The sequence below is a fragment of the Falco peregrinus genome, chromosome 4, assembly GCF_023634155.1.
Source record: "Falco peregrinus isolate bFalPer1 chromosome 4, bFalPer1.pri, whole genome shotgun sequence".
NCBI lineage: Eukaryota > Metazoa > Chordata > Aves > Falconiformes > Falconidae > Falco > Falco peregrinus.
The window spans coordinates 89059024-89085779 of NC_073724.1; the positions used below are offsets into that span (position 1 = coordinate 89059024).

General features: G+C 38.8%; 1 protein-coding gene across 1 annotated transcript; it reads left to right on the forward strand.

Moving 5' to 3' along the window:
- Positions 1-259: 259 nt before the first annotated feature.
- DNAJC15 (DnaJ heat shock protein family (Hsp40) member C15) lies at positions 260-26257 on the forward strand. Its single transcript, XM_055802319.1, has 6 exons — positions 260-424; positions 8545-8596; positions 11030-11103; positions 18117-18193; positions 22830-22900; positions 26041-26257. Exons 1-6 carry the CDS (start codon positions 323-325, stop codon positions 26109-26111), a joined length of 447 nt encoding a protein of 148 aa, XP_055658294.1. The 5' UTR covers positions 260-322; the 3' UTR covers positions 26112-26257.
- Positions 26258-26756: the final 499 nt, after the last annotated feature.

The following is a 26756-nucleotide window of genomic DNA, read 5'->3' on the forward strand; positions in this document are numbered from 1 at the left end:
TATTCTTTTAATGCACGCATTACCTCACACCCCTTCATCTCACTCACACACCCACCCCTGGTTGTCCTGGGATTTAGAACGAGCTGCCACCTCCGGTCTTCCAGCGCCTCAAGACAGTCAGGAGGACAACAAATGACGGGGACACCAGCCCCCGGCTTCGGCCCAGCGCCCCACCGGTGGCCGAGCGGGGCTCCCTCGGGGCCGCCTCCCGCCCCGCCGCGGCCGTGACGCGCGACCGGCGAGGGGAGGGGCTCCGCCGTCCGCCCCGGCTGGTTTGTCTCTCCGGCCGACCCGTAGCGCCCGCCCTGCTGCCCTCTCCAGCATGGAAGGAGCGGCGGCCTCCTCCGAGGGCCTGCGCTATGCCGAGTACGCCAGAGTCCCTACGGGCGCCGGCAAGGGCCATGCCGAGCTGGACCGAGGGCTGGTGAGCGCGCCGGGGGCTGGGTGGCAGCGCATCCCGCGAGTGGCGGCCGAGGGGAGGGCAGGACAGCAGCCGGCTGTGCCCCTCCGGCCCGCGGAGCCGGGGCGGGGACCGCTCCTCCGCCCGGGCCCGGTGCCGCCGCGGGGTGCCCGCCGCGGGTCCGGCTGGCGGTTGGGCCCTGCCGGGCCGTGAGGCCGCCACCTGCCCTGTTTGCCAGCCCGGGGCTTTCACCCCCCGGGTGCGAGCAGCGGGACAGCGGTCGGGGGACGGGGCTGTGGGGGCGGGGGTGCCCGGGGCGGGAAGGCGGGCGCCTCTCGCCTCAGGCGCGGCAGGGCCTTCACTGGCGGGGGCGAGCGGGCCCGAGCTTTGGTTCCCCTGCCGTACAGACACGATACACTTGTGATGTTTCCACGTGCTGTGCAAGCTTTGTTACGGCGGGTTTGGGCGTTAATGGTTTTGTAGAGCGCTGTTTCAGGGAAGTGGCTCTCACCTGGTGCTTTGCAATGGGAGAGAGGCCGGGTGGCTCTGGAGTGGAGCCAAGGTGCCGCCGAAGTGTCCTGGTGCTGTGCTGTGGTCTGGAGGGAAGGGCACTGGAACTTCATCCCTCTCCTTGGTTCTGGTCACTGTGACTAGTTCGTGGGACAGCGAGTTCCCTTTAGAAAAGGAGAAGTGCGACAAATAACATGGATCGCTGCTTAAAGCACTGGATGGTGAAGTTTCCATGTTTTGAGAATGGCTTTAAAGATGTATTTGCTTTACTTCATTGTGTGCGTGTTGTTATATCTACTTTTTAAAAAAAAACATTTTTTATATCATAGTTCTTTATAAGTTATTTATTCATTGTTACTACTGTCTTGGTCTAGGACTTCCCCCCCGACCCCCAAGAGAGTTTTTCTGTGTATTTAACAGCAAGCTGTGTAATCTTTAGACACTGAGTCTTAAACTTACTATTGTCAAGTCCATGTACTCTCCCCATGGAATGCTAGCAGGGAAATTCCTAGTGAATTGTGTGGACTCTTTGGGTCATCTTACTTGTTTGGGCTAAAAATTGCACCTGGGGTTACCACGGCTTGCTCTGTTGGTAGGAGTTATTTTGTCAGATCCAGAGATTGAGGTAGGTCTTTAGAAGAGTAGAATCTGGATTGCTGCAATTGTCTGTTGAAATTTATTCTTTAGCCAGGCCTTTCAGTGGAGAATGCAGTATTTTTCAGGCATATATACATTGTAAACTGTTAGCGTACAGTTGGCAGTAGAAGCTCTTTTCACAGTTTCTCTGGATGGTGTCGTGTAGATGGATAGTGGAAGAAAGGACAGTTATTACTTCATTCCTGGCTAAGGAATTCAGAAGGAGGTTGAGCTATGTATAAGCAAATTCTAAAATTTGCCAGAGAGAAATAGCAAGATCAACCGTAGTGTTTTGCATCTGTTCCTCTGACGTCCTACAGAGCCCTTCTTGCCACAGTGGAAGGAAATAGTAGCAGAAGAAAAGTCAAACAGCAGCATCCGCCTCTGGGGGCTGAAAGAGCTACCCTGAATCTACCTACCCTATCTTACCCTGAATCGTGGTTGTGAGCTGTCCAGGATGTTAGCTGAAGTCACTTGATCGTGATCACTGTTACTCTGGTAGCTGGTTTACAAAAGCGTTCGCAGTTTGAAGTGATGAAAGAGCAAAAGTAGAAGTATAAAGAGTCTGTTCTCACAGATAACAGCAACAGGCCATTGTTAACACACAAGAGGGTTGATTTGAATACTTTATGGTAATGCTTCTGTTAGTGAATCTGTTGCTCAGGTACCATTTCCTATGAAAAAATAGCAGAAACTGTAGGCATAGCTTTATATACAAACCAAAAAAGTTGCTCTGAAATAAATGACACAAGAGAATTGGGTGAGTACAGAGAACAGCATCTAGCTGAAATTACTTTTAATTTGCTGTTGGAAAAAAAATTCAGTCTCATAGGAAGGTAAGATTGGAAGGAAGGTAAGATTGGAAGGAAGGTAAGATTGGAAGGAAGGTAAGATTGGAAGGAAGGTAAGATTGGAAGGAAGGTAAGATTGGAAGGAAGGTAAGATTGGAAGGAAGGTAAGATTGGAAGGAAGGTATTAGATTATGAAATCAAATCTGTTGCAGATACTTCATAATATAATCCCACTTCAGAATGTATTCAGCTCCATATAATTAGGTGGTTTGCTCTGAAACAGTCTTCCAATAAGTTGTAGCTACTTCTCTGATGAATACAAGCATTATTCTAGCTTCTATGCCAAACAATCATTTATTTCAAATCAAGAATTTTTATTTAAGGAAAAATTTAGATTCAGAAATATTTTTGTACACTTGGTTAATATACTTGTGCATCCTATTTCTTAGAGTCATACAACACTTAATTAAAAAAAAGAAACAACAAAAAACAACAAACCACCAAACAAAAAACCCCCACCACCCAACAAACCAAACCTCCTTAAAATGAAATCTTTGGTCAAGCAATTTACTCTTCTGTACTTAGTTGAATGTAAGAACACACTTCCTATTTTGCTGATCTGTGATTAAGTATGGACTAACTACAAAATGCCATCAAACCCATCAGAACAAATTACTATTTTCTCAGCTTTTTATTCTATTACACTGTAGGTTTCTGAGGCAAAAGACTCTGGAGCTCTTGCTGTGTGTCTGAAAGCTAGTTGTGAGAAGATCAAAGTATTTTTCATTTGACCGAGAAGGGAGTTTTCACTAATTGTGGTAGAAGAAGCAGTGTGTAAAATCCAAATCCTATACAAGCAGATAGGTTTTGACATTCATAATGGTGATTCCTGTAGCCTGTAGTCAGCTGTAATAGCGTTGTGCTGAAATTTTAAAATTGAAAAAATTTAAAAATTGAAATTCTACTTCTGTTTATAAGTTTAACTTTTTTGTACTTCATAGAGAGGCTGCAATGCTAAGAATTACAGAAGTAGTTATATTTTTTTGACTATGGTTAAGTTAGCAGAGCACTGTGGATTAGAAATTTGCAAAAAGAATATCTCATTCTTCCCTGTTTCTTCTGCTAAAAAAATAAGGCTACTGGCAGATCAGATATTAAAAGATTAAGCCACAGATCTCTGTATGCTAACAGTATATGAAGTAAACCTCGGAACATACTCTATGTTAATTAATATGTTTTAACCTCTTGTTTGCCAAACACTTTGGGAAGTCAGGTCTTGCAGTTGCCTTTCTAAAGTTTGTGTTTTCTTACACATGTTTCTGAAAATAATATTTTAAGAAAAATACCAGGTTTTGCAGTTTTAGCAAAAATTCGTTTTATTTGTTTTCTGTATCTAAGAGGGTTTGTTACTGAAAACTGAACTATATAGTAAAAGTAAAATACTGAGATCAGCAGAATAACATTGGGTTAATGACTAACCTTTGGGAGCTGATTCACTGAATAAATAAAGGGAAAGGTGTTGCTTTTTAATCTTGTATTTCTTTATTTTTCCCTCTTGGAACTTAACAGAATGCTTTCATTTAAAAAATAGTCTTAGAAATTTCTTGATGGCATTTTTCTGAGGGAGGGGGAGGTCAATTCTGTCCTAATTGAAAGTCAGTAAGTATTTAAATTTTTTAGCCTTTATGAGTCTGAAATAAAATGCATTTTCAAGCAATGGGAGCTAAAAAATGGTTGTGGTGGTAGCTGGATTAGCATGCCATAAATTAACTGATCCCTTTCACAGTGATGGTGAGTTGCTGTCATTTAATATTGATACGAAAAGAGTGCATTTAATTAAAGCTTTGAACATTATACTTTACACTTCAAAGCACCAGAATAAACCTGGATTTACTGTTCTAAATAATCAACTGAATTTAGTGAGCATGGCAAAGGACGCGGAGTCAGGCTGGACTTAAAGGGCTCATTGGTTAGTACTTGAAGCTGCCACTTATTTTATAACAGTGGCTGCGTTGGTAAAAGAACCATGCAATCGTTCTTACATTGGTTCAAATTCAGTTTTTATCATGTGTGTAGCTGGATATTTTCACACACAACAAACATTCAGGGTGGTTTGGCATGACTATCAGTTCCTTGCTACTATGTGAAAATTGACTCTAATCTGCTCATCATGCAAATAAGGTGAGTTACCATAAACCAGTATTTCTCAGTTTTTCTGGTGGTTGTACCTCACTTCAAAACACAGACAGCCTTTCATGCTTCTCTGGCTTGAACTTTCCATCACTTTTACCTTTTTTCTGACTTGTGTTCATATTCCTGTTGATGCTGTGTACTGCTCGTATTCTAGAGCTGCTGCCATGCTGCTTTTTTACCTGCCGTTTTCCAGGCAGCACTAGCTTTCTACTAACTGCTGGTGCTTTCCACTGAGAATGAAATAATGCATCCCAGTGGACATGGCTGACTCTATCAGAGGCCCGAAGGGGTCCCAGACATTCTGTTCCTAGACTACTGTGCGCACCAACACTTAAGCTATTTCTAAACTGAACTGACAGAGTCCAGGTATTATTTATTAGCCTGGTCTCAGTGCTTGGCCTTACCCGTGATGAGGTGTCTGCTGCTTAATGCCTTGTTGCAACCTGGATAACTTGTTGTAAACTGCTGACTTAAACCACCTTTTTGGTGGCAAAGCAAGTATAACTTAATTTGGACAAGTACAAGCTAATAAATATTATTTCTTTTGCCAGTGTGATCTATTTCACACATTGTTGAGCTCTTAATTGACTGTAATCACTTAGTAAAAGATTCTTGCTGTCACTCTGAACAAGTCAAGGAAAGAGGCATGGTTTAACACCAGCTGGCAACTAAGTACTATGCAGCTGCTCACTTGCTTGCCCCCCTGCCCCAGGATGGGGACAAGAATTGGAAAAAGGTAAAACCTGTGGGTTGAGATAGAAAAAAAATCAATAATTGAAATAAATAATAGTAATAATTATAATGAAAAGGGAGATAACAAAAAGAGGAATAAAACCTAAGAAAAAACAAGTGATTCACAATGCAATTGCTCACCACATGCTGACTGATGCCCAGCCAGTCCCCGAGCAGTGATTGGCACCTCTTGGCCGGCCCCTGCCAGTTTATGTACTGAGCATGACATTCTGTGGTATGGGATACCCCTTTGGCTGGTTCGGGTCACCTGTCCTGGCCCTGCTCCCTCCTGGCTCCTTGTGACCCTGCTCACTGGCAGAGCACGGGAACTGAAGAGCCCTTGCCTTAGGGTAAGCACTGCTCAGCAACAGCTGAAACATCCCTGTGTTATCAACATTATTCCCATTCTAAGTCCAAAACACAGCACTGTACCAGCTACTAGGAAGAACAATTAACTCTATCCCAGCCAAAATCAGGACAAAAAGTCTCTTGAATATAAATCCATGGTCACAAACCACAGAACAGAGTAATAGAGAATTGCTATAGGATTATGATATTTTCAGAAATGTGTTTGTTTCTGGTTATTGTCTAAGCAAAAGAATTGGAGGAAATTTTTAGAAGATTCGAATACTGAGAACCTAGGGAAACAGATTTGTGAGAAGAAGTCAGAAGAGTTTTAGTTTTGTGAGGAGATGAACTGTATGCTTTGCTATTTTACATCTTCTACCATTTAAGGTAATGTACTTAGATTTTTTTTCATGGTCCTGCTCCTGTACTTAGATTTAAGGTAATGTACTTAGATTTTTTTTCATGGTCTAAAGATGAGGGGAAATTTTGTGGAACTGAAAGAAACAACAGACATAAACCTACTACATTATTTTTACATTCAGAAATGAATGCTAATATTGAGACTGAAGACTACGCCGAAATGAGAGTTAGGTTACTAAAATGGGATAGACAGGCAGACTTTTTAAGGCCGGAACACCCCTAGTCTTAACTTTGCAGTGCCACTTTCACTATGTTTAGTCATTTTTTTTTCTACTAGAAACCCCTAGGCAATTGCAGTATTATGTTATGCAAATAGCTAGAATAGCCCCATCACAGGTAGTTGCGAGGTAGGTACTTAAAACCATAGGATCCAGAAGCTAGGTACAGAGGAATACAGCTTTTTTCTAAATGAAGTCAGAGCATGTGCCCGGGTTCTGGCTGGGACAGAGTTAATTTTCTTCCTAGTAGCTGGTACAGTGCTGTGTTTTGGACTTAGAATGGGAATAATGTTGATAACACAGGGATGTTTCAGCTGTTGCTGAGCAGTGCTTACCCTAAGGCAAGGGCTTTTCACTTTCCTGTGCTTTGCCCATGGGCAGGGGCACAATAAGCCGGGAGGGAGCAGGGCCAGGACAGCTGACCTGAAATAGCTAAAAAGATATCCCACATCATAGAATGCCATGCTCAGTTTATAAACTGAAGAGACTGGCCAAGAGGTGCCAATCGCCACTCAGGAACTGGCTGGGCACGGTGAGCAATTGCATTGTGAATCACTTGTTTTTTCTTCAGTTTTATCTCCACCCACCCTTTCATTACAATTGTTAATAAATGTTTTGTTTTATTTCAATGATTAAACTTTTCTTAACTCATTGTTTTTACCTTTTTCCAATAATTCTCCCCATCCCATTGCAGGGGGATGGAGGGAGAGTCAGTGAACAGCTGCGTGGCACTTAATTGCCAGCTGGGGTTAAACCAGCACAGTAGGCTACCACTTTTTTCCATACTGACAGTGATCACAGCCGATTGCCTTCAAAGCTGAAGCCATAGGAGCCACTGGGCATGATGGCAGTGCCTACACCTTGTACAGCAGTGCATTTCCTGGGAAAGTTGTCAACCTGTGTTCTAAACCCTATTAGCCAGCTCTAGAAGGCTTTAAAACCAGTGTTTCCCAACTCTTCCCCTACTCGCTCTGTTTAGAAGTGAGATTGGGTACAATCAAAGACAGAAGATTTTAGCCCCAGGAATCTCAGTAGCAAAGGCAACTTGGCTCCAAATCTCCAAACCCAGTTATTAGGACACTCACATTGAAATTTGGGCTTTAAGTCTTGCTGTCAGGCTTGTTGGTAGAAGACTTATAAACCAGTTATTGGATAAATGCAGAAGTCAGTCATATATAGAAGTCACAGTCTGGTGATAAAAATCACTTTCACTATCATTATGTTTTGAATTCAAGCTAAACGGGCCTAATCTGACTTCTTATGTTTCCTGGGGGAAAATTCAAGGCATTATTGAACTATCATTATTGTGCTATCGCATGATAAGACAGATAGTACCACGTATGACTATTTCATTTGTTTCCAAGATTGCATGTAGGCTTTTTTGAAGTGGAACTGAAGCCCCAACACTTGCAATGATCACTACCCTTCTTGAATTCTGCAAACGTGTGAGGTCAATCTCTCCTTCAAGATCCAATATGTATCTTTCAGCAGCTTTTTGCTCAACACAGAGATACCTCTTATTGTCCTTCTTGAGGTGCCTGACTTTCTTCAGGCACTGTGTACACCTAATCTGAGGGTTCCAGTCTTTTTGGTGGGATTGCTTCCAATAAGCGCAGTTAGACTTAAAGCAGATTTTGGCTGCTGATAAACATTGTCTGAAATCTGTCAGAAATCAGCCTATTCACGAATATTTGTACTATATGATAGAGTGTAGCCAGTGATTGACACTAATGAAAAGAGGTTACTGGGCTTCATGTATTTATTGGGGCTTCCATGAGTCAATACATGAAAGATGGAGAACACTAATGTACATTTGTGGTTGTAGCATTTAAGTTAATATTCCAATACAATTTTGAAGTAATTTTATTATGAGATTTCCAGTGAAGGACTTAGCAAAATAATATTGTTTGTTTTAGTTCTTTATGTTTTTCTAATGAACTGATACTTTCTGTTATGTAATGTGTTGACTTAGTCTGCACAAATAATTTCAAGTAATCACAAATAGTTGTCTGCCTTGTATTTTTATCATGACATACTGTGAGCTGCTTTGTCAGTGTTCACTGATTTGCTAATGGGTGGTTCCAGGTTACACCTGATGCATTGGCATGGGTTAATGGGACTGAACTATAAAATCTAACATAGCCTGTGGAATACAGAACTCACTTTTATCTGTCTGGTAAATTATATATGAAATGTCTATGTCAGACATCAGAAATACTCACTGTTAAAGTAAAAGGTGCATGTATTTTAAATTAGAATTTGCATGTTATTCTGATTCCTGTTTTTCTGCTTTTAGGCCAGGACTATGATAGCAGTTGGGCTTGGTGTTGCAACTGTTGCATTTGCAGGTAAGCTAAATTACCAGCTTAGTGTGGAATTACTGCTTGTGAGCTGCAGTTTCCAAAAGGGTTAATGAAGTTTTTATGAATATAAATAGTGAAAAGTGGAAGGTCACTTGAGAGTTCTCTGGAGAATTGTGTTCAGTTACAGTTCCTGTCCCTTCAAAATCCTTGACATATTTTCCAAAATTTTTTGGGAAAAATCACAGCTACTTTTGTCGGCATCAGCTAAAAGGTTCCATCTGCTTTTTGTCTTCAAAATGTAATGTGAAAAGTTTACTTTGTTTATTTAATAACATGGAATCATAGAGTCATTTAGCTTGGAAAAGACCTTTAAGATCATCAAATCCAACCATAAACCTGTATGCTGCCAAGTCCACCACTAAACCACGTCCCTAAACACAACATTTACATGTTTTCTAAATACCTCTAGGGATGGTGGCTCAACCACTTCCCTGGGCAGCCTGCTCCAGTGCTTGATAACGCTTTCAGTGAAGACATTTTTCCTAATATCCAGTCTAAATATCTTTTAGATAGTGAAATTTTGAGACTGTTTCCCCCAGTTTTATCACTTGTTACCTGGGAAAAGAGACCAGCAGTTTTATAGATTACTGTTCCCTAGCTACTTGTTACTACCCTGAAGCGCTGAAGAAACTGGTCTTGCACTGAAGTAGGTGGAGTACTCACAAGTTAGAAATAGTAACTTTAGAGTCCATAAGCACCTGTTCAGACTAACCTGAGTGGTTTGACAGTGATGCAGACTGAAGAATCATCAGTTGAGTCATTTGCCTATTTTTGGGAACAAGAGCAAATCTATTGCAAGGTGAGGGCTCTGTAGTACAGAAGAGTGCAACAGGATCTTGTGATGTGAAGGTGATGCTCAACAAATTCAAATACAGAAAAATGGAAGGCTGTAGTGGCTGTGGTGGTTTTATCATACTAAAGTGTTTCCACAGTACGTTGTTTGTTACCTGAACTCTTTGCCTCTGGACTGTATGTTCTTCTGAAAAATAGGTTCTAGTCTGAACATCAGGGCATGGGCTTAAAATAATCTGTACTCTGGGGTACTCAGACCAGGTAACTGTGGTCTGTTCTGGTTTCGAAGTACACAAATCTATTTCCATTTTTTTCAGCATATATGTGGAAATGCATACACCAAGAATAGATGCAATAGATGAACAAGTTGCAGCAAACATTAGCAGGTGTTTAGTGGGTACAATTCTGGGGGGGGGGGTTGGTTAGGGGAAGGGAAGACAAGATCTTTGGTGATGTACACCCATTAAGAAGTTGGTTTATCTATGTGTTTGTATAGAAGCAGAAGAGGAGTGCTGTTAAAATTTCTGCTGGTTGAGCTGAAATATTAATGGCAGCTAGCAAAGGAGTAGTAACAGCAAGCATTAAAAAGAAGGTGAGGTAATACATTAGTACATCACAGCATGGCAACAGTGATACTCTAACTGATTTTAACGTCCATGTTAATGTAGGCACAGGTTTACATGACTAAACATATGGACGCATTGCATATTTTAAGAATGAAAGCAAGATGGTGTTTGAATGAAGCAGAGCCACATTTAATAACAAGTTTTTGCATTGTGTATAATAGTACATTACATTGCTAATGAATAGTTAATCAAGCACAGTAATTGGGGAGAGGGGACTCACAGGGAAATCCTGCAGTAACATGGTGCAAATCTTGGTTCTGAAGTTGATAGACCTGCTTTGTACTTCTGAGAACACAGTCAGTAGTGTTCCTTCTAGTCTTTACTAGCTATAGATGTTCACTGCCGGTGGGGAGTTGAATGGTTCTGAATCCCAGAGGATCGTCTCTTTGTAACAAAAAATACCAGTACTTACAAAATGTGTGATTAAGCATACAACATCACAGCAAGAAATGTGTAGTACATAGATTTCTTTTTTGAAGTTGCAACCTTTGAACAGTATTTAATAAATAATGTATATGTAAAGCTAATGTTTTATACTACGCTTTTTTCTTAAAGTTCACAAGGCAGATATCTTCATTTATCATATTGAAATGCATTTGAATCTATTTCTTTTGTCAGCAAACACAGTGGATCGTTGTAGTCCATGACTAGGTTTTTAGATAAGGTATACTAAACCTCTTCCCCTCCCTTCCCCAGTAGTGCAAAGATTGAAAAATGTAAACCATAGCAAGTTTACTGTGGAACTTTGGCTGGGCAAGATCCAAAAATGGCTGTTGAGGGAACATCTTGAAAAGCAGTAAAGTGCAATGTTGCTGTACAGAATATAAATGAGACAAAAAGATTAACAAGGAAGGATTTTTATTTTTTCTTTTTTTTTACCCCAAAAAATCATGTGTAAGCTAATGAACATAAGTTGGAGACTTTTTTCTTTTTTTTTTTTTTTTTTTTTTACTTTTAGTGAATGTTGGCTATCATTTCCATTAACTTCAATCTGTTTCAGGTCGTTTTGCTTTCCACCTTTGGAAGCCATTGGAGCAGGCAATTACAGAAACAGCAAAGAGGATTTCAACTTCTGTAAGTTTAGAGGTTACTTTCTACTATGTGTTTTTAGATTTCAAGTATTTAGAAAGGAGAAGTTTTATATTAAACATGGTAAGTGCCACTTAAGTTATTTTTTTTTTTCTCTAGGATAGGGGTGCTCCTTACTTGTGTATGTTCTGGCGTATTATCTGGTATATTTTAAACCCCTGTGGATGAAGCTATATCAGAAGATGTTTATGAGTTTGATAAACAGTTCTGATTTTTGTGGTGGTGTTCCATGTTTCAGAACTCTTTGCTAGTAAATGTATGATAAATTGTTGAAGTGTGCTGTAAGAAAATAGCTAATTTCTAGAGATTACAAAGGAGTGACATGCAGTTTCATTTCAGGAAGCTAAAACTGAAAGAATTTAAAGTCATTTTTCTTTCAGATACAGTGTTAAAAATAAAGAAGACAAATTGATAGACTGCTAGGAAAGGTTGCCATAGAGATGGGGGAGCTTATTTTCTTGTGCATGCGAGAGTTGCCTTTTTTTTTCTTCCCCATCTAATCTGAACTTTTAACCAAGTTTTTGTTCTTTGTTTTGCCCTACATATTTTACAAATATATTAATGAGGTAATAAATCAAGAGGTAGAGTGTTGTGAGAGGAGCATATGCGGGGAATATTCGAGAGCATTTACTTTCTGCTTCAGTGGCTACACTGTCCTCTGGTAAATAAATAAGTACGTTCCATTCCTGTTTGATTAAAGTAATTCCCAGAGAGGTATATGTCTGCTTGTGGCAGTGTATTCTTTCAGGGTTCATAGTCAGTGAATGCTTCACCACAGTGGAAGGAGCACAATTTCCCTCTTATGCCGATGGGTGAGGGTGTTGAGGGATTAGTTGTTGCAGATTATTATTTCCTGAAAAATATATTTAAAGTAGTTGGTTTTTTTTTTTAAAAAGTGATCATTAATATTGTTCCTGTTAATGTGAGGCTGGTTGCAGCACAGAGCCTGTCTGCAGTGTATAGACAGATCCTAGGGTCCAAATTCATTTGCCATCAGTACTTCATGTTCATGTGCTGAAACTCCAGTTTTCATCAGTGCAAGCTTCCTGGGGAGGAAAGGACTCGAAACATGGGCTGTCCTCTTGGGGATGGTCCACACTTGTTCTTAATTGTGATGTGTATCAGCCAGAAACAGGCTTCCTGGATCAGTTTTTGCTTTCTGTCACTCTATTGCATTGCTGTTGTGAGACCAACACCATTTTATTTTCCCTTTTCAAAGTAAATTTTTGAGAGATTCCCAAGCTGCCTGCCAAAACAGCAGAGGAGACTTTAGGTACTGTGAATTAAATTGCTTTCACATGATACAGATCCAGTCTGACTTCAGGCTTGCTAGAAGTAGCTAGCGATAAGGACATGTGGCTTCAGAGTAGGGAGAGCTTCAGTCTTCACCTTCCCTCCCCAGCAGTTTTACGCTAGCATTTCTCCTTCTATCCATTTGTAGACATAGGCTAGAGAATCTAAATTCAGACGTGTTCACTTAAGAAAGCAGACGGTGACTCTTTTTATCACATTGAAATACGACATGTTGCTGCACAGAGAGGTGTCTGTTCCTAGGAAACCGTACCCTTCAATACTGGTATACTGGCTGAGCCAGGGTCATTACAGGCCTATCGCATTTTTACCACAGTGACTTTCAGAGTCCTGCAGAATTCATGAACAACATAAAGAGCAACCAGGAGCTTCTGCACTTCTCGGTGTTCCTAGTCCCTGGAGCTGCATCCTCTGTTTGCCTTTGCATCCTGCCTCATAGCCCAGAATTATATGTTGATTTCTAGTAGAGTACATGTCTTCTATTATTCTATTTCTGAACTTGAAACTATGAGTTTTCAGTGTAAGACGAGTTCTGCTGAATACAATAAAAATTCTCTCTTATTTGCCATTAACTGTATGTATTTGTCAGCTTTACATTTGTGAGGGTAATGATAATGCTTTTCTTCCACGGTCATAGTCCATTTTAGGATACTTGTGTAATTCTTAGCCAAAATCAGTTGTTCTTTACTAGTCTACAGCTACTACTTTCTTGGACTGTATTTTTTTCCAAGTATTTTTCTTCTCCCCTTAACAATCAGTTATTACCTATTTATAATTTTTCATTAAACAATACAGAAAATACAGGTCAAAAGATCCTCTGTAAGGGCTTATTGTCCAGACTTCTTATTTCAGTGGCTTTACATGATTTTGTTTGGAGAATTTGAAGCTGCTGAGTATTATCTGTGGATTAGCACTTTCATCACGTTTTACAGCATACCCTCCTCTAAACTTTACTGACAATTGAAATCAAGCAGTTAATACTTCTATCTTTGCTTACTGGAGGAAGAATCTCACATTAAAAGTTAGTGCCTAGGCTTACTGTTACTTTGCTGGTTTCCTATGGTATTTAGAGGTACCTAACTTTCAGAAGTTACTCTAGCTTTCTAGAATCAAACCCTGTCCCTCATCACCTCCCTTTTTGTTTTTTGGTAGGTTTTTTTTTTGTTTGTTTGTTTTTGTTTGAGAGAGACTGTGAAGCAGCTGTCTGTTTCAAAGCTAGCTTGTTCTCTCTGTAAGCCCCCATTCTTCCTCCCCTCATTTGCAACTGATGTTGTGTGTCCTGTCCCCGTCATCCCCCTGTCCCCCAACCCCCCCTCCCCGTTTGAAGTAGAAATCGCAGTTTGTGTTGGTTGTAGTCACACAATGTAATCCAGATGCCATTTATGCTTTCTTCCTGCTCACTAATAAATGATTTGGGTAAGGTCAAGTTGAGCAATTCTGAAGGGATGATTTAAAATGCTTGCTTGCTCTGTCTCGGGTATTTGACACTTCGTTTTTACTTACCTAAATAAATAACATGTACGGTCAACAGCTGCACTCATCTTTTAGTCACAAATAGTAAGGAAAGCAAGTAAAAGTGGTACGTTTATTCTGAATTTCTACCTCTCATTTAACTTTAACTTACGGCAGTTAAACAGGTATTCTTAAATATGACATGTAAATGCTGCTGTAATTTAGCTCTGAAATTCTGTACCATCTTTTTTCAATGGAGAAAGACATGAGAGGAAACATTGTCATTTCCCCTCTATGACAAGTTGTAATGCTAGTTTCCAGAGAAACGCTTCTTTAGTTTGAGCCTAGTTTTGTTACAGGTGACACAAATGCCAGTGACACTGTTTTGTTTCTGTGTGTAGTGACAGGAGTCTGTTGCCAGTAGAAGGTGCGTAGCACCAAGTAGTCATTTGGCTTTTCTTCCTTAGGCAGACCTTAATGCTGTTAATTATAATAATATTTCCTGAAATGTGGAATTTAAAAAAAAAAAAAAGGAAGAATTTCAATAGCGTTCATTACTTTTCTTTGTTGAATCACTGATATTGAAGGTTGGAAGTCAGAAGATACTGAAGATAGAAACAGAAAATCTAGGCAAAATGAACTGTCAAAATACTTAAATACCACAATCCTGAAAATTCTGCGTTCCAGAAGAAAATGGTGTTTTCTATAGCACTTAATTAGAGATTTTTGCACTGCATTTCCCTTATTGGATCTGATTCTGCTCAGACTCACAGTGTTCTGAATTGAGAGGTAAGGGTAGCAACCATCTCTCTTGTCCTTCATTGAAAATAGTTTCCAGAGAATAATGCAATTTGCAATCCTTTTTATTTATTTTTTTTTAATAACTGAAGTTAAGGAAGTTGAAGTCGATCTTGGCAAATTCTAGGTTATACTATAATACAGCTTCTAAATAGTTTGTTATTATAGTTTGGGGGTTTTTTTCCTTCCAGTGTTTGTTACCATTTCAGTGGAGAAGTATACTGGTGGTAGAACAACACATACAGTTTTCAGAAAAACTCACTACTTCATGTTACATGATGGATGAAAAAGTCTCAGTTACGGAGTTTTGAATCTCTTACCTGGCATTGAAACAGTGATTATGCTTTCCCTGTGCTATGCCAGGAAAAGTATCTTGAAAACGTCACGATCCAAATGGGTTGGATTTTCTTAGCTGACTGCTTTTGTGAAAATTTGCAAGAGTGAATAGACATTTGCAGAGCAAGTCTAGCCATTTTCTGTTTCCCCACACCCACGCTCCCAAATCTATGAATAGTATTTGTTCAGGAAGCAGAATTTGCTTCCGTAAGTTGCTGAACATAATAATATATAAGAATAGCATGCAAGGAAACAAAGTAAATGAAATGATAGGCTGTCCCCTCATCCCAAATAGTATAAAGAAATGGAGAGGTTATGTCAGTGTCTTTTCCAGTACAGACTTCGTTTGCAATAGCCAAAGTTAATAAATAAACCAGTGTCTTTGTCTGGAACTGCTTGCTCATCGAGAAGTTTTCATAACAGAAAATATCTTGAGTATTGTTTCATTTTATTACGGCCATTGCTTAGAATTTACAACTGGGGGTGGGGAGGGGCGGGCGGGCAGGGGGAAGCTTTGATTTTGATAGCGTACAAAAGTTGTTTCATTAGGGAACTAGAAATTTGCGAAGACGTTTCATAAAACAAAGACTCAACGAATCTTCACCCTTATTCTAACCAATGGGAAAAATAGCTTTTATGTCTAATTTCCTTTAAATTCTGGTTAGGATCAAAATCTTAATTTAAGAATTGATTATTCTTGTTACATGCTTCACTACTGAGAAGAAAATGTTTTTTCTTAATGACCAGTTCAACAAACTGCTTTTGTTTGTGTGCCAAAGGGCACATACAGAAATTTTTTTCATTCCTCTTGGAAGTGAACTGAATCAAGGCTTCCCAAGGTTAGAACAGTGTCAAGGAAGTGGGCTTTAAAAACATGAAAACGTATTTCTGAATGGAAGCCTGTAGCCATCCCTCTCTATTCTCTTATTTTAAATAGTAGATTTTATCTAAAATACCAAGAACAGAGATGAGCCATGTTAGAGATAATTCAAATATTGCTCTTCTCGACATGAACAGTGGACCAGTGTCCTCTCCTCCTGTATGAGGGTTGTATGCTAGAGTTGAAGGGCAGAGAAGAATTAACCTTTTCAGAACTCCATCTGTACCTAAGCTGCTTTGGGAGAAATTCTGGAAGACCTTTTAGAGGACATTAAAGCATACTTTTCTCTCCTGGCTGTAGTTATTGTACAGCATCGTTGCAAATTTTTGTGCAGTTTTGCCTCCTCAAGGGTGTTATCTGGTGGTCATTAAATTATTGGCATTGTTTCATTGTAGAGGACTGGAGGAGCCCTTGTGTTACATACTATTAACCCGTAATGTCAATGTGCGCTGTTACAGACCTGTTTTGTGTTACCCTGCGGCTATAGAAGGGGTTCCTCAACAGATTTTTCTTGCAGGTAATGGCACGTGCACAGTTGCTTCAGCTTTGATACCTGTAGTATGATTTTGTGTATGGTTTAGGGTGGGAAGAAGGAAGATAAAATCAGTTTCAGATCACAGCAGCACACTAGAAAACCTTTGCTGTGGCTGTGTGTGACTTAAGGGTAGCAATAGGTGAGGTATTTCTGACCCATACTTTTGGGTGAATGTCACTCCTAAGCTTAATTAAAGGCTTTGCTTAGATATCATAGGCAGAGCCCTTTAAATGCTTTAATGCTTTTGAAGTTACATAAGAGAGAGTTTGTGTAAACATAAGTCAGAATTCTCACTGAATGTAAATAGATTCGTTTAGTGAGAAAAGTATTTTATTAAGGGCTAAACACATCTTTACTTGAGGGTAAAAGGAACACTTCTAAATAATCTCAGCTCTCAGGCCAGACTTCCCTTTGATAGCAGCAAAAGCAGCTTATTTTTTCCCCAGGTGATAGGTTTTGCATTGAGGAAAAAACTTCAGTCTTGTTGAGTGATTTCTGTGTGGCGCTCCCCAAAGGCAGGCTGTCTTGGAGCTACATCTGCTGCCTCTGGGACTTGTGCAGCTTAGACTATTATTTGTGTAGCAATGGGCTAGTCTCTAATCCTTCTCATAGAAGCATTTACATTGAGGTCATCACTGCTAACCGTGAGTGGTGGTTCAGTAACTTTTGTTCATTTGGGTTTCTTTTAAATTTAAAATACATTTATGGTTGACAAATACACGTGCAACCCATTACCTATGAAATTAATTGTAATGATTTACTCTCATATCCACCTCCTTCTTTTTAATGTTCTTTTCCCACTTGTGTTTTTTCTCCCCTTCCTAAAACAGTGGCTAAAGTCCTTCATGCCAATGAGTTTTAAAAAACTCACTCCAGATCCTTTGTCTTCTACTTGTCATCAGTGTCTGGGAAAGGATGTAAAGGCAGAAGCTGGTTAGGATTTCCCCATATAGTCTGTTACTTTCCAGTGTTCTGCTGAGTGATTTCCTGAAAGAGAGGTTGTGGCTTGATGCTAAGCCTTTTTTTGGTGTTGTGGGGTTTGGTTTTTCTTTTTGTTTTTTTTTTTTGTTTGTTTCTTTTTGCTTATTTTTCAGGGTTCCTTCAAAGAACTGTTGATATAATTTTTGAAGTAACATTCCTTCATGTGAAAACACATACTGACTCAGTGTATTACACTTATCTGTTCTTATGCTTTTATAGTTGTTTCTACCTACTTTCTTTGTAGAAATATCTGGACTTCAGAGTGATTATAATTCCTTGGATGCCAGAGTATTGTGACTTTTGTTGTTTTCCATTGCGGTGGGACCAAAGCTGTTCTAAACAAGTTTCCTGCTTTCTCTTCCCTGCCCTCCCCAGCACACACACTGTACCACTCTATGCTAGTGTGTACTTCCATTGTGGACTTTTTTGCCCAAAAGCAGGATTTTAATGGTTGTAGCTATTAATATCTCTTACTAGCAATAGAAGATGGAAAAAACTACTGATAGTTATTTTTAAGTTGGTTTTTATATGTGTTAACACTCAGGATAAGTCCTTTCATATTATCTGGTTTGTAATCATTCCATACCTTCAAAATAAATTATAGATAAATGTAATGCTCTGAATGAGGTCATATAAATACGATTTAGGTCCTGGGACCTTGTAGATTAAACTAATTATTGCTTGTTTTCCCTTTCTTCTTTTTAGAGTCTTTCATTGTACTACAAAGGAGGATTTGAACAGAAAATGAGTAGGCGAGAAGCTAGTCTTATTTTAGGTGTAAGGTAGGTGTGTTGTATTAATATATTTTTGTTTGCCAAGTATTGAATGAAGATGCATGTTGTGAGAATGTGGAATATTCTTGCCAAAATAATAACTTTTAAAAAAGGACTTCTGATGACTTGTAAACCATGCTAATGTTCTGCTTAAGCTAAAAAGCAAACAAAATGCTAATAAAACATGCAACTTCTGTTTGGCTTGAAGGCATAGTAACATATTGCAGTGGAGAATTGGTGCTCTAGAAATAATCAGAATAGCACATACTGTGCTAATTAGTGTGATCACATGGCCTGGTCTCCAAAAATACCCCTTGAGATAAGTAATATTGTAGATTATATTAATAAACGAGGAAAACAAATCAATTTTGCTCATTTTTTTCATGAGTCAGTAATACTATTTTTTTCTTTCTCCCCTCTGATTTGTATGGATTTAAAAAGTTGCAGCATATTCCAAACAAAAATACTTGGAGAGACTTGTCATTTAGAGGAGGTATGGGAAATAATTTCCAAGCTGAGTATTCAATGGATTTTTTTAATAAACATTTGGATGGCCAATGGTACCACACACCTGTTTTCTGTAAAGCAGGTGGTGAGTCTGATGGCTTTCCAGACGAGAGGAGCAGATCTGACCCTAGTAGATTTCTTAGTTAAGGTTTAGATTAATTTTTAATTTTAAGGTTTAAGAGAGAGAAAAAAAAAAACCAACCATAAGGAGAATGGTTTTAATTATCCCCAGAAGAAAATATTTCAGATGGTGAAAACTGGGACTCAAAATGCTGTTCAGGGTGCTATTTGTGTTTATTTTTAACATAATGGAAATTATGCAGTTTTAGTATTCATTTTAAGAAGTTGTATAATAAAACCATTACATTTATTTGAAATGCTCCATGCTTGCACACTGAAGAAGAGATTTATAGGAATGCTCTTCAGAAATACTTCCTTTGGCCTTTGAGTTTGATAATGTATTAACACTTTCACTTTATAAGAGCAAATTCAGTGATATTCCAGAGTATCATATGGCAGCTTACAAAAGCACGTATACAGTGGCGATGCCTAGCTTGGACACTGCTAATGTAAATGTCTGAAGTTTCATCACATCGTTAATCAATACACTTGTAATTTTTAATTTTAATAGCTTGAGTCTGCACTGGAACAGTGACACTGCCTGTTGTGTTTAGACTGAGTCTTGCAAGCATCAAGGCTTAATCAGACTTAAGAAATGTTCTTCTTTAGGCTCAATCCTTTATAACATTTAATTGTGTAGAAGCATGGCTGATATCTTTATAGGAAATAGATTGTTTAAACACGCTTTTCTAGACCAGTTTTAACTCACTGCTTGCTGCATGACATATATATAAAAATGCCACCAAGAAGAAAAAAAGAAAGAAAGATAGGTTGTGTTGTTTTTTGGGGTTTTTTTGAGTTATGGAAAATGCCAGAGTATGCACAAACTAGATCTGTCTAGGCCCTGATCTTATTATTGTAACACTTGTCCTCTGTGTCATCACTTCCAAGTCATATTAAATTCTGAGGCAAAGACTTTCTTCAGTACTTCAAATGCTGAGTATGCATGGGTAGTATACATAATAAATACAAGCCATGATAAAGGTGACCATTTAATGGTAGCTTTTACATTTCAAATATTATTCTCTAACAACCATCTTGTGAGATTGCAGGGGTTTCGGTAGAAACATGCACGTGAATTACTTGTATTTAAATGATATAAAAGGTATCCAAATCTACCAAATACTGTATTGGAAATATTGACTTATCTTAAGTTCTTGCATTAGTTCTTATGAAGCAGCACTGATTACTGAAATTCAGTGTAAACACAGCAATAATATTAATTATGTACTCTGTACAAGAAACTGTTGATGGGAGAGATGGCAGAATGAGATTACATGGGAGGTGAAAATGTTAGGAGTGTTTTACAAACATTAGACAAAATAATGTTAGCAAAATATGGCTGTCCTAAGTATAATGGTTTACAACTATCAAATTCCTACACTGAACTTCTGAGCTTAGAAAATATGTCTGAAAAGTGTGAGATAAAATTTTCTGTATTACATGATTTACTCTTTGTAACAAGATGCATACTTTTTCTTTCCACAGGAAATAGTTAATTGTTAATGTATGAAAATATATATGTGCATTAGTTAAAAAAGTTTAAATAATAATTCTTAAATGACATAAAAAAAATTAGGCTATCACATTAAAAAAATAGTACACTGTGTAAGTGTACAAACATAAACATACTTAATGTTTAATCCTAGTGGCTTTGAGTTTCTTTGTTTTTTAAAAAACTTATTTCTAAACACAGCTTATTGCACAGGTAGTCATGTGATTATAGTGTTTACATGATTTCTAGGACTATAATTACATGATCATAAGACCTTTCAAGTTGGTGCAGACCTCAGAAGGTCTTTGGTCCTACCTGCTGCTCTAAGCAGGGCCACCAGTGGGGTCAGAGCAGGTTGCTCAGGACTGTCCAGCAGGTCTTGAAAGATGCCCAAGGATGGAGAGTGCACATCCTTGCTGGGCAACCCGTATCCCTGCTGGACTCTCTTTGGAGTTGTGCAAGTATAACACCCAGTTCACACCCCCCCTTTTCAATTTGTACCTGTTTTCACTCAGCCTCCCACCGTGCATGACTCTGGAGAGCCTGGACCCATGTTCTTCACGGCCTCGCTGTAGGTGCTGAGGAGGCTGCTGTGAGGTCCCCAGGCAGCCCTTTGTTCTTTGGGGTGCATGAGCCCCGCTGGCTCAGCCTCCCCTCGGAGGGCGAGTGCTCCAGCCCCCCGCCACTGTGGTTGGACCTGTATTGCTGGACCTGCTGGGCTGGCCAATGTCTTTCCTGTACAGAGGTCCCACAAGGGGAGGCAGCAGCTGGATGTGGATGCTCAAGCAGAGAAGAATAGCTGCTTCCGTCGACCCGGTGACTGTGCTCCCACTCACGCAGCCCAGGAGGCTGCTGCCCTTCTCTGCAGCCAGGGCACCGCTGGCTCTTGTTCTTGCTGCGCCCTGGGCCCCGTTCAGCAGAGCCATTCCGCAGCCTGTAGCGCCGCGAGGAGCTCTTCCTCCCCAGGTGCCGGGCTCTGCGCCTGTCCTTGTTGAAGTCTGTGAAGGGTGCCTGTCACCCCATTGCTGCAGCCCCTCCAGGTCCCCCTGAACGTCAGCCCTGTCCTCCACTGTATTGACTCTTCCCACCAAGGTGATAGACTTCTCAGCCAGTTGGTAGTGTTGGAAGGCAGCACAACGTTGGCGTGACTCAAGTTGTGAGGCTGTACCATTCAACGTAACTGTGATTTTGACATTAAAGGTTTTTTGGTAGTGATTTAAGAATCTTTAGGGACCACTTTGTGCAATAAGCAATACCTTACAAACTAAGGAAATTTGATGTAAAACACCATTGTCGCCATTGCTTCTTGGAGCAGCACAGCATGATTTTCCATGATATGGAACTGCAACTTTTCCACAGTTAACGCTCTAGCCATCTGAGTTTCTAAATGTGGTATATCAACTTTCCTTTTTTTATTATTAAACAACTTTACAAATCAAAATATAGATGATTGATATTTTTAGCTGTCTGATGATAAGAAATACTTCATTTTTGTATTTGTGTAGTTCAAGGCCTTTCACCCTCAGTTTAATTCATACTTTCTGGGTTCCTTTCTGTTCCATTGAAATAGTCTTTTCGTATGCAGTTCTATGAACTATTTTTGCAACATACCCTAATTTCCCTGTGACAGAATAATAATTAGAGGTTGTTTACTTCGGGAATTTAGTTAGGCTGATACCTTGAATTCAAACTGTATCTACAAAAAGATTAATTAATTGAATCATCACTGATTAAGAAGTCACCTGGAGTGGAAAGCACGGCTTCATTTCTGCATGCTAACAAATCACGAGAAACTGAACCATTCAGACTGTCCTTTTGCATATGATAGCCGTACTGTTTTGGCATACTGCATCCATAAGTGGTTATTTGTCTGTTAAGGTGCGTATTTAATTTAGGCCAAGTACATATTTTATGTATCTGTCATTGAATGAAAAAACATTATGTAGCACTCATAAATCAGCGTGTCCCTGAATGTAATAGATTGAAGAGCTTTGCAAAAATAACAAATACAGGTTTTTTTCAGGCCCCAGCAGAAAGAAGAATTATTTATAGCAGCTATAAAAATATTTACAGTAGAACAAAATGCGATAGTATTAAATACTTGTTGTTTTGTCACTGGTCATATAAACACTTATTTTCTAGGAGGAAAAAATGTGTTTTCTGCATTTAATGGTAAGAATAACCAGCTAGAAACACCCTAGAGCTGCCGGGTTTTTTTTTCTTTTTTCTTTTTTTTTCCTAAATTGTTTTAAATGAATGGATGTATTGTGTTTAAAAAGCAATAAAAAAATCAAACCCTGAAAGATATTTGTATGTTTCAAATACACAGGCCTTTTAAAAATCTCCTTCTCAGTGTGGTTCACATGCCTTTGTTATTGTTACTTCCTCAGAAATGCAGTTTATGTTTTGTCCACAAGATGGTGAAAATCTCAAGATTTAATTATTTTTGAAGCGCGTATAAACTATAATTTATAGCCTGAACACTGTGGCATTTATGGTAAACACTTTGATTTATTTTTGCAGTCCATCTGCTGACAAGGCCAAAATCAGAACAGCCCATAGAAGAATCATGATTTTGAATCATCCTGATAAAGGTAAATAATTACTATTTTTCTTAACCAGGGCTGGAAAGGAAGTGGCTTAAATGAGATCTTTTAAGTTTACTGTTTGTGTAAATAACCACACTGCGTGCAAATGTATGTTATTTATAGACCTGAGCTTCTGTGTGTCTTCTCTCAGATAAACCAGGCTTTATGAACCACAGTGCTACCCATCTTCCTTTAATATTGTTTTCTATACTTGTGCTGCTTCAGTTAAAACTATGAGCTCAGGGACCAGTCTTCCACACTTTAAAAACTCTACTACAAAATATGAAAATATTAGCTGTAACATTTTTACATTAAACTCAAATTCCTGTTTTGAACTGAGATGGACCAGTCACATGTGTGAAAGTAACTTTCTGTGGGGAAATGTTCTGTAGTCACTACATCATTGATGAATTTCAGACTTCCTGGAATTCGCTTGGAAAAAATGTAAAGCTAGGCACTGTTGCTTTACTGGCCAGGTTTTTAATGTAAATTTATCTTACAGAAAAGCTATTATTATAACTTTAACTACACTACAGCTGGTTGAAAAAGAAAGCCCATATGTTCATTGCTGTTTCTACTTTCAAATAACAGATGGTGAAGAGTTGCACTGTATTTCGGAAGTCAAAAGGGGAAATCGGAGGGTTTTTATATCTTTTTGACAGAATTACAGGGCTCCCTGCCAGCACCCCATTTTAAGAAAATGAAAAAATAACTGTGACCACTAGCCATGGGAAGTATTTGGTCGATTCTTTTCTTTGCTGTCTTAACCCTCAGTTTAATTAAAAAATTGTCCTGCTTATTCGATTGCACACTTTGTTTTTACACTTTCTATAATGTATAAGCTGCACAGACATAGAAGAGAAATTCTCTTCTGTATTTCTAATGTGTTAGGATGGTCAAAGGCCTCTTAACCGCTAGAGTACCTATTAGGTCAACATTTTTTTTATAATTAATTTCAGAGTTTGTTGTAGCAGTACTTGGAGACTTGAGCCAGAACCATGAATCTCTGTGTGGATTTTGAGTAGACCTAGAGAGGCAGCTCCCGTTGCAAAGATCATACATTTTAACGACCTGCTCTTACAGCTGTAATGCACCTGCAGCTGGGCACAGTGTATGTTTGGATGGATGTAGTGAGCCCTCCTGTGTGCTATTAAGATGGAGCATTTTCTCAGTAGGAACACCAGTTGAAGGGATTTGTGCCTCTGTGCTGCCCCTGCAGCTCTTCTGGCATGGCTATAGAAAAAAAGCTTGTGTAATGTCTTCAGCTACAGAGCAAGAGCCTGGAGTAATCTTGAACATGTGGCATCACAGAGAGACTTGTTTGCTTATGTATGTATCTTGATTTCTTCTGGCTGTGTGTAGCACAGATGTGCTTTTAAAAATAATATTCAACATTAAAATGTTATTTTAAAATAATAATTTACCAGCTAGATTTGGTAGAAGAAAGTGCAATAATTACAGATGTTAAAAGTTACAAATTATCTGAGATCCAAAATGTTGAAAAGAAAATTATTAGAAATAAAGAAGAAATATACAGGAGTTTGCATAATAACATCCCCAGTGAGCACTACTAAAATGGTTGCTTATTAACCTTTACAGTTCAGTTTTAAAGTGTTTTTATATTGATACATTGTATGTTAATTTATCATTTACTAGTTTTATGAAAGAATATTTGCTCACAGAAAAAAGAGGCAGAAATGCCTTTTTGGACTTGCCCTAATTACAAACACTTAGGCAATCATGAGATTGAATTCTCTCTCATTGGAGGGCTCCAAAATTAATATGGCACTTAAGGATGTAAATGTAGTGAAAACACTTCCAGCACATTTGAATTTACTTTAAGATCCTCCACTCTAGACATGCAGAAAATCAACACACGTTTTAAAATTACTTGGGATACATTGTTTATTGCAGTTTTTAGTCTTTACTGTCTGTTTGATCTTCTCGTCTACTCTTTGAAGGAAGCATTACTTAATGTAGTAAATCCTATTCCTGACTAAAAAGCCAGTTGGTTTAAAAACAAAGAAGAAAAACATTTTTGTTTTCCAGTAGTCAATTCTCTATCTTTCCCCTGCCCTGCCTCGCTTTCCTCCAGTGTGTCTTAGTTATCAGGGCTACATTTAAACAAAACCAAAACTTGAACAAAAGAACTCCATTACTTTTTGCAGTTGTTTTATTACACCATGAAATTACTTCATAATTTGGATTCCTACAGGTATGTTCTAAAGAAGTCTTTAAGAAAGCCTTGCCTTTTTGTTTTTATTTACATGTGTCTACAACTAGTTCTGTGTGCTTCTTCTATCATAATCCTTTCTGATGAATAGAATAGAATGAATGAAGTGATGAATGGAAAAATGATTGAACAGATGCCTTGGAAAAGGCTATTCTGTGCGCAGTACTGCTGGAAACACATTTTCCTGTAAAAAAAATATAGGTGTATTATTGTGAGTGGTAAGTTACTGATACAGACCTTGTAATGTTGGTTTTGGTGACTGTAGGCAGATGGTTGACACTCAGGGGGAGAGTAAAAAAAAAAAAAAACCAAACACAAAAAGACCGCTGAACTGTAATCAGATTGTTAGATGGAGCGTAAAGCAATGACAGTATTCAGGACTAGAAGTTAGAAGGCGTACCATGTTTAAATAGCTTTAATGTGATGGTTTCTGGCTGGTGATTCTGGCATCTAGCATAGGAGAGGCTTGTTGTGTGTGAGTGTGCATGTGCACACACTTCCTGATTTATTTTTTTTATGTTAAATTTATATATAAAATTTTACCTCTTAGTTTTTGGGGTCAGTGGAGATAATAGATGTTAGCTTTGGATGAGTGTTCGAGAGAGCTGACCTTGCATACATTTGCAGCAGCATTTTACTGCAAGTCTGAATCACACTGATGTAAAGTGATTTCAGATTTCAGTCTTCTCTGAGACAAATTGTTCAGCATTATTCTTCAGTGACTTCAGTTTTGGTTGCATGTCTCGTGTTTCCTTATCAATTAGTTTATATCAATGCCATTTTTTAAGCAGTTGTATGGAAAGGATGTATTTAGGAAGGAAAAGCTAATAAAAGTGAGTAATAAGGGGATGCTGCAAGTTATTTGGTACTTAATAGTGATGTGTAAATGGTATTCCTTTCCTCTTCTTCTCAGGTGGATCACCTTACTTAGCAACAAAAATAAATGAAGCAAAAGACTTGTTGGAATCCAGTGCCAAAAACTGAAATCCGAAGCCTTGGGTCATAGGAGATTCAGCAGATACATCGTGCAACAGCTTTCCTATCTACTTGCTCTGCACAGTTCCTAACACCGCATTGATTGTTCCTATTTATTTTCATAATTAAAAATTTAATATTATTTAAAACCAAAACTGAATCTTTTATAGTTATGTACAGTTATGCTTCTGTGAGGAGCAGGGAGTTGGACTTGATGATCCTTATGGGTCCCTTCAAGCTTGAGATACTCTATGATTCTATGTCTCAATTTTAGTGTATTTTTACTGAATTATGATCCATTACAAGTTTTAAAATGTTTTCTTACTGTCTGTGTTCTTCCTCATAAGTAGTTGCCTCTTTCATTAAACTTTTGAAGCTTTTTCAAATTAAAAAAAATAGTCCTAAATATAGGGTTTTTTTCTTCAATGATGAAGACTTCACAGAATCATAGAATGGTTTGGGTTGGAAGGGACCTTAAAGATCACTTAGTTACCAGCCCCTCTTGCCATGGACAGGGACACCTTTTCAGTAGAGTGTGTTGCTCAAAGCCCTGTCCAAAACTAGTCTTGAACCCTTCCAGCAGGGATGGGGCATCCACAATTTCTATGGGCAACCTGTGCCAGTGTCTCGCCATCCTCATAGTGAAGAATTTCT

Bases quoted from the DNA above. Each gene is read 5' to 3' on its own strand.
- DNAJC15 (XM_055802319.1), top strand. From the start codon at position 323: ATGGAAGGAGCGGCGGCCTCCTCCGAGGGCCTGCGCTATGCCGAGTAC. The intron at 425-8,544 runs GTGAGCGCGCCG...TTCTGCTTTTAG, and splicing joins CCGAGCTGGACCGAGGGCTG to GCCAGGACTATGATAGCAGT. The intron at 11,104-18,116 runs GTAAGTTTAGAG...TCTTCTTTTTAG, and splicing joins CAAAGAGGATTTCAACTTCT to AGTCTTTCATTGTACTACAA.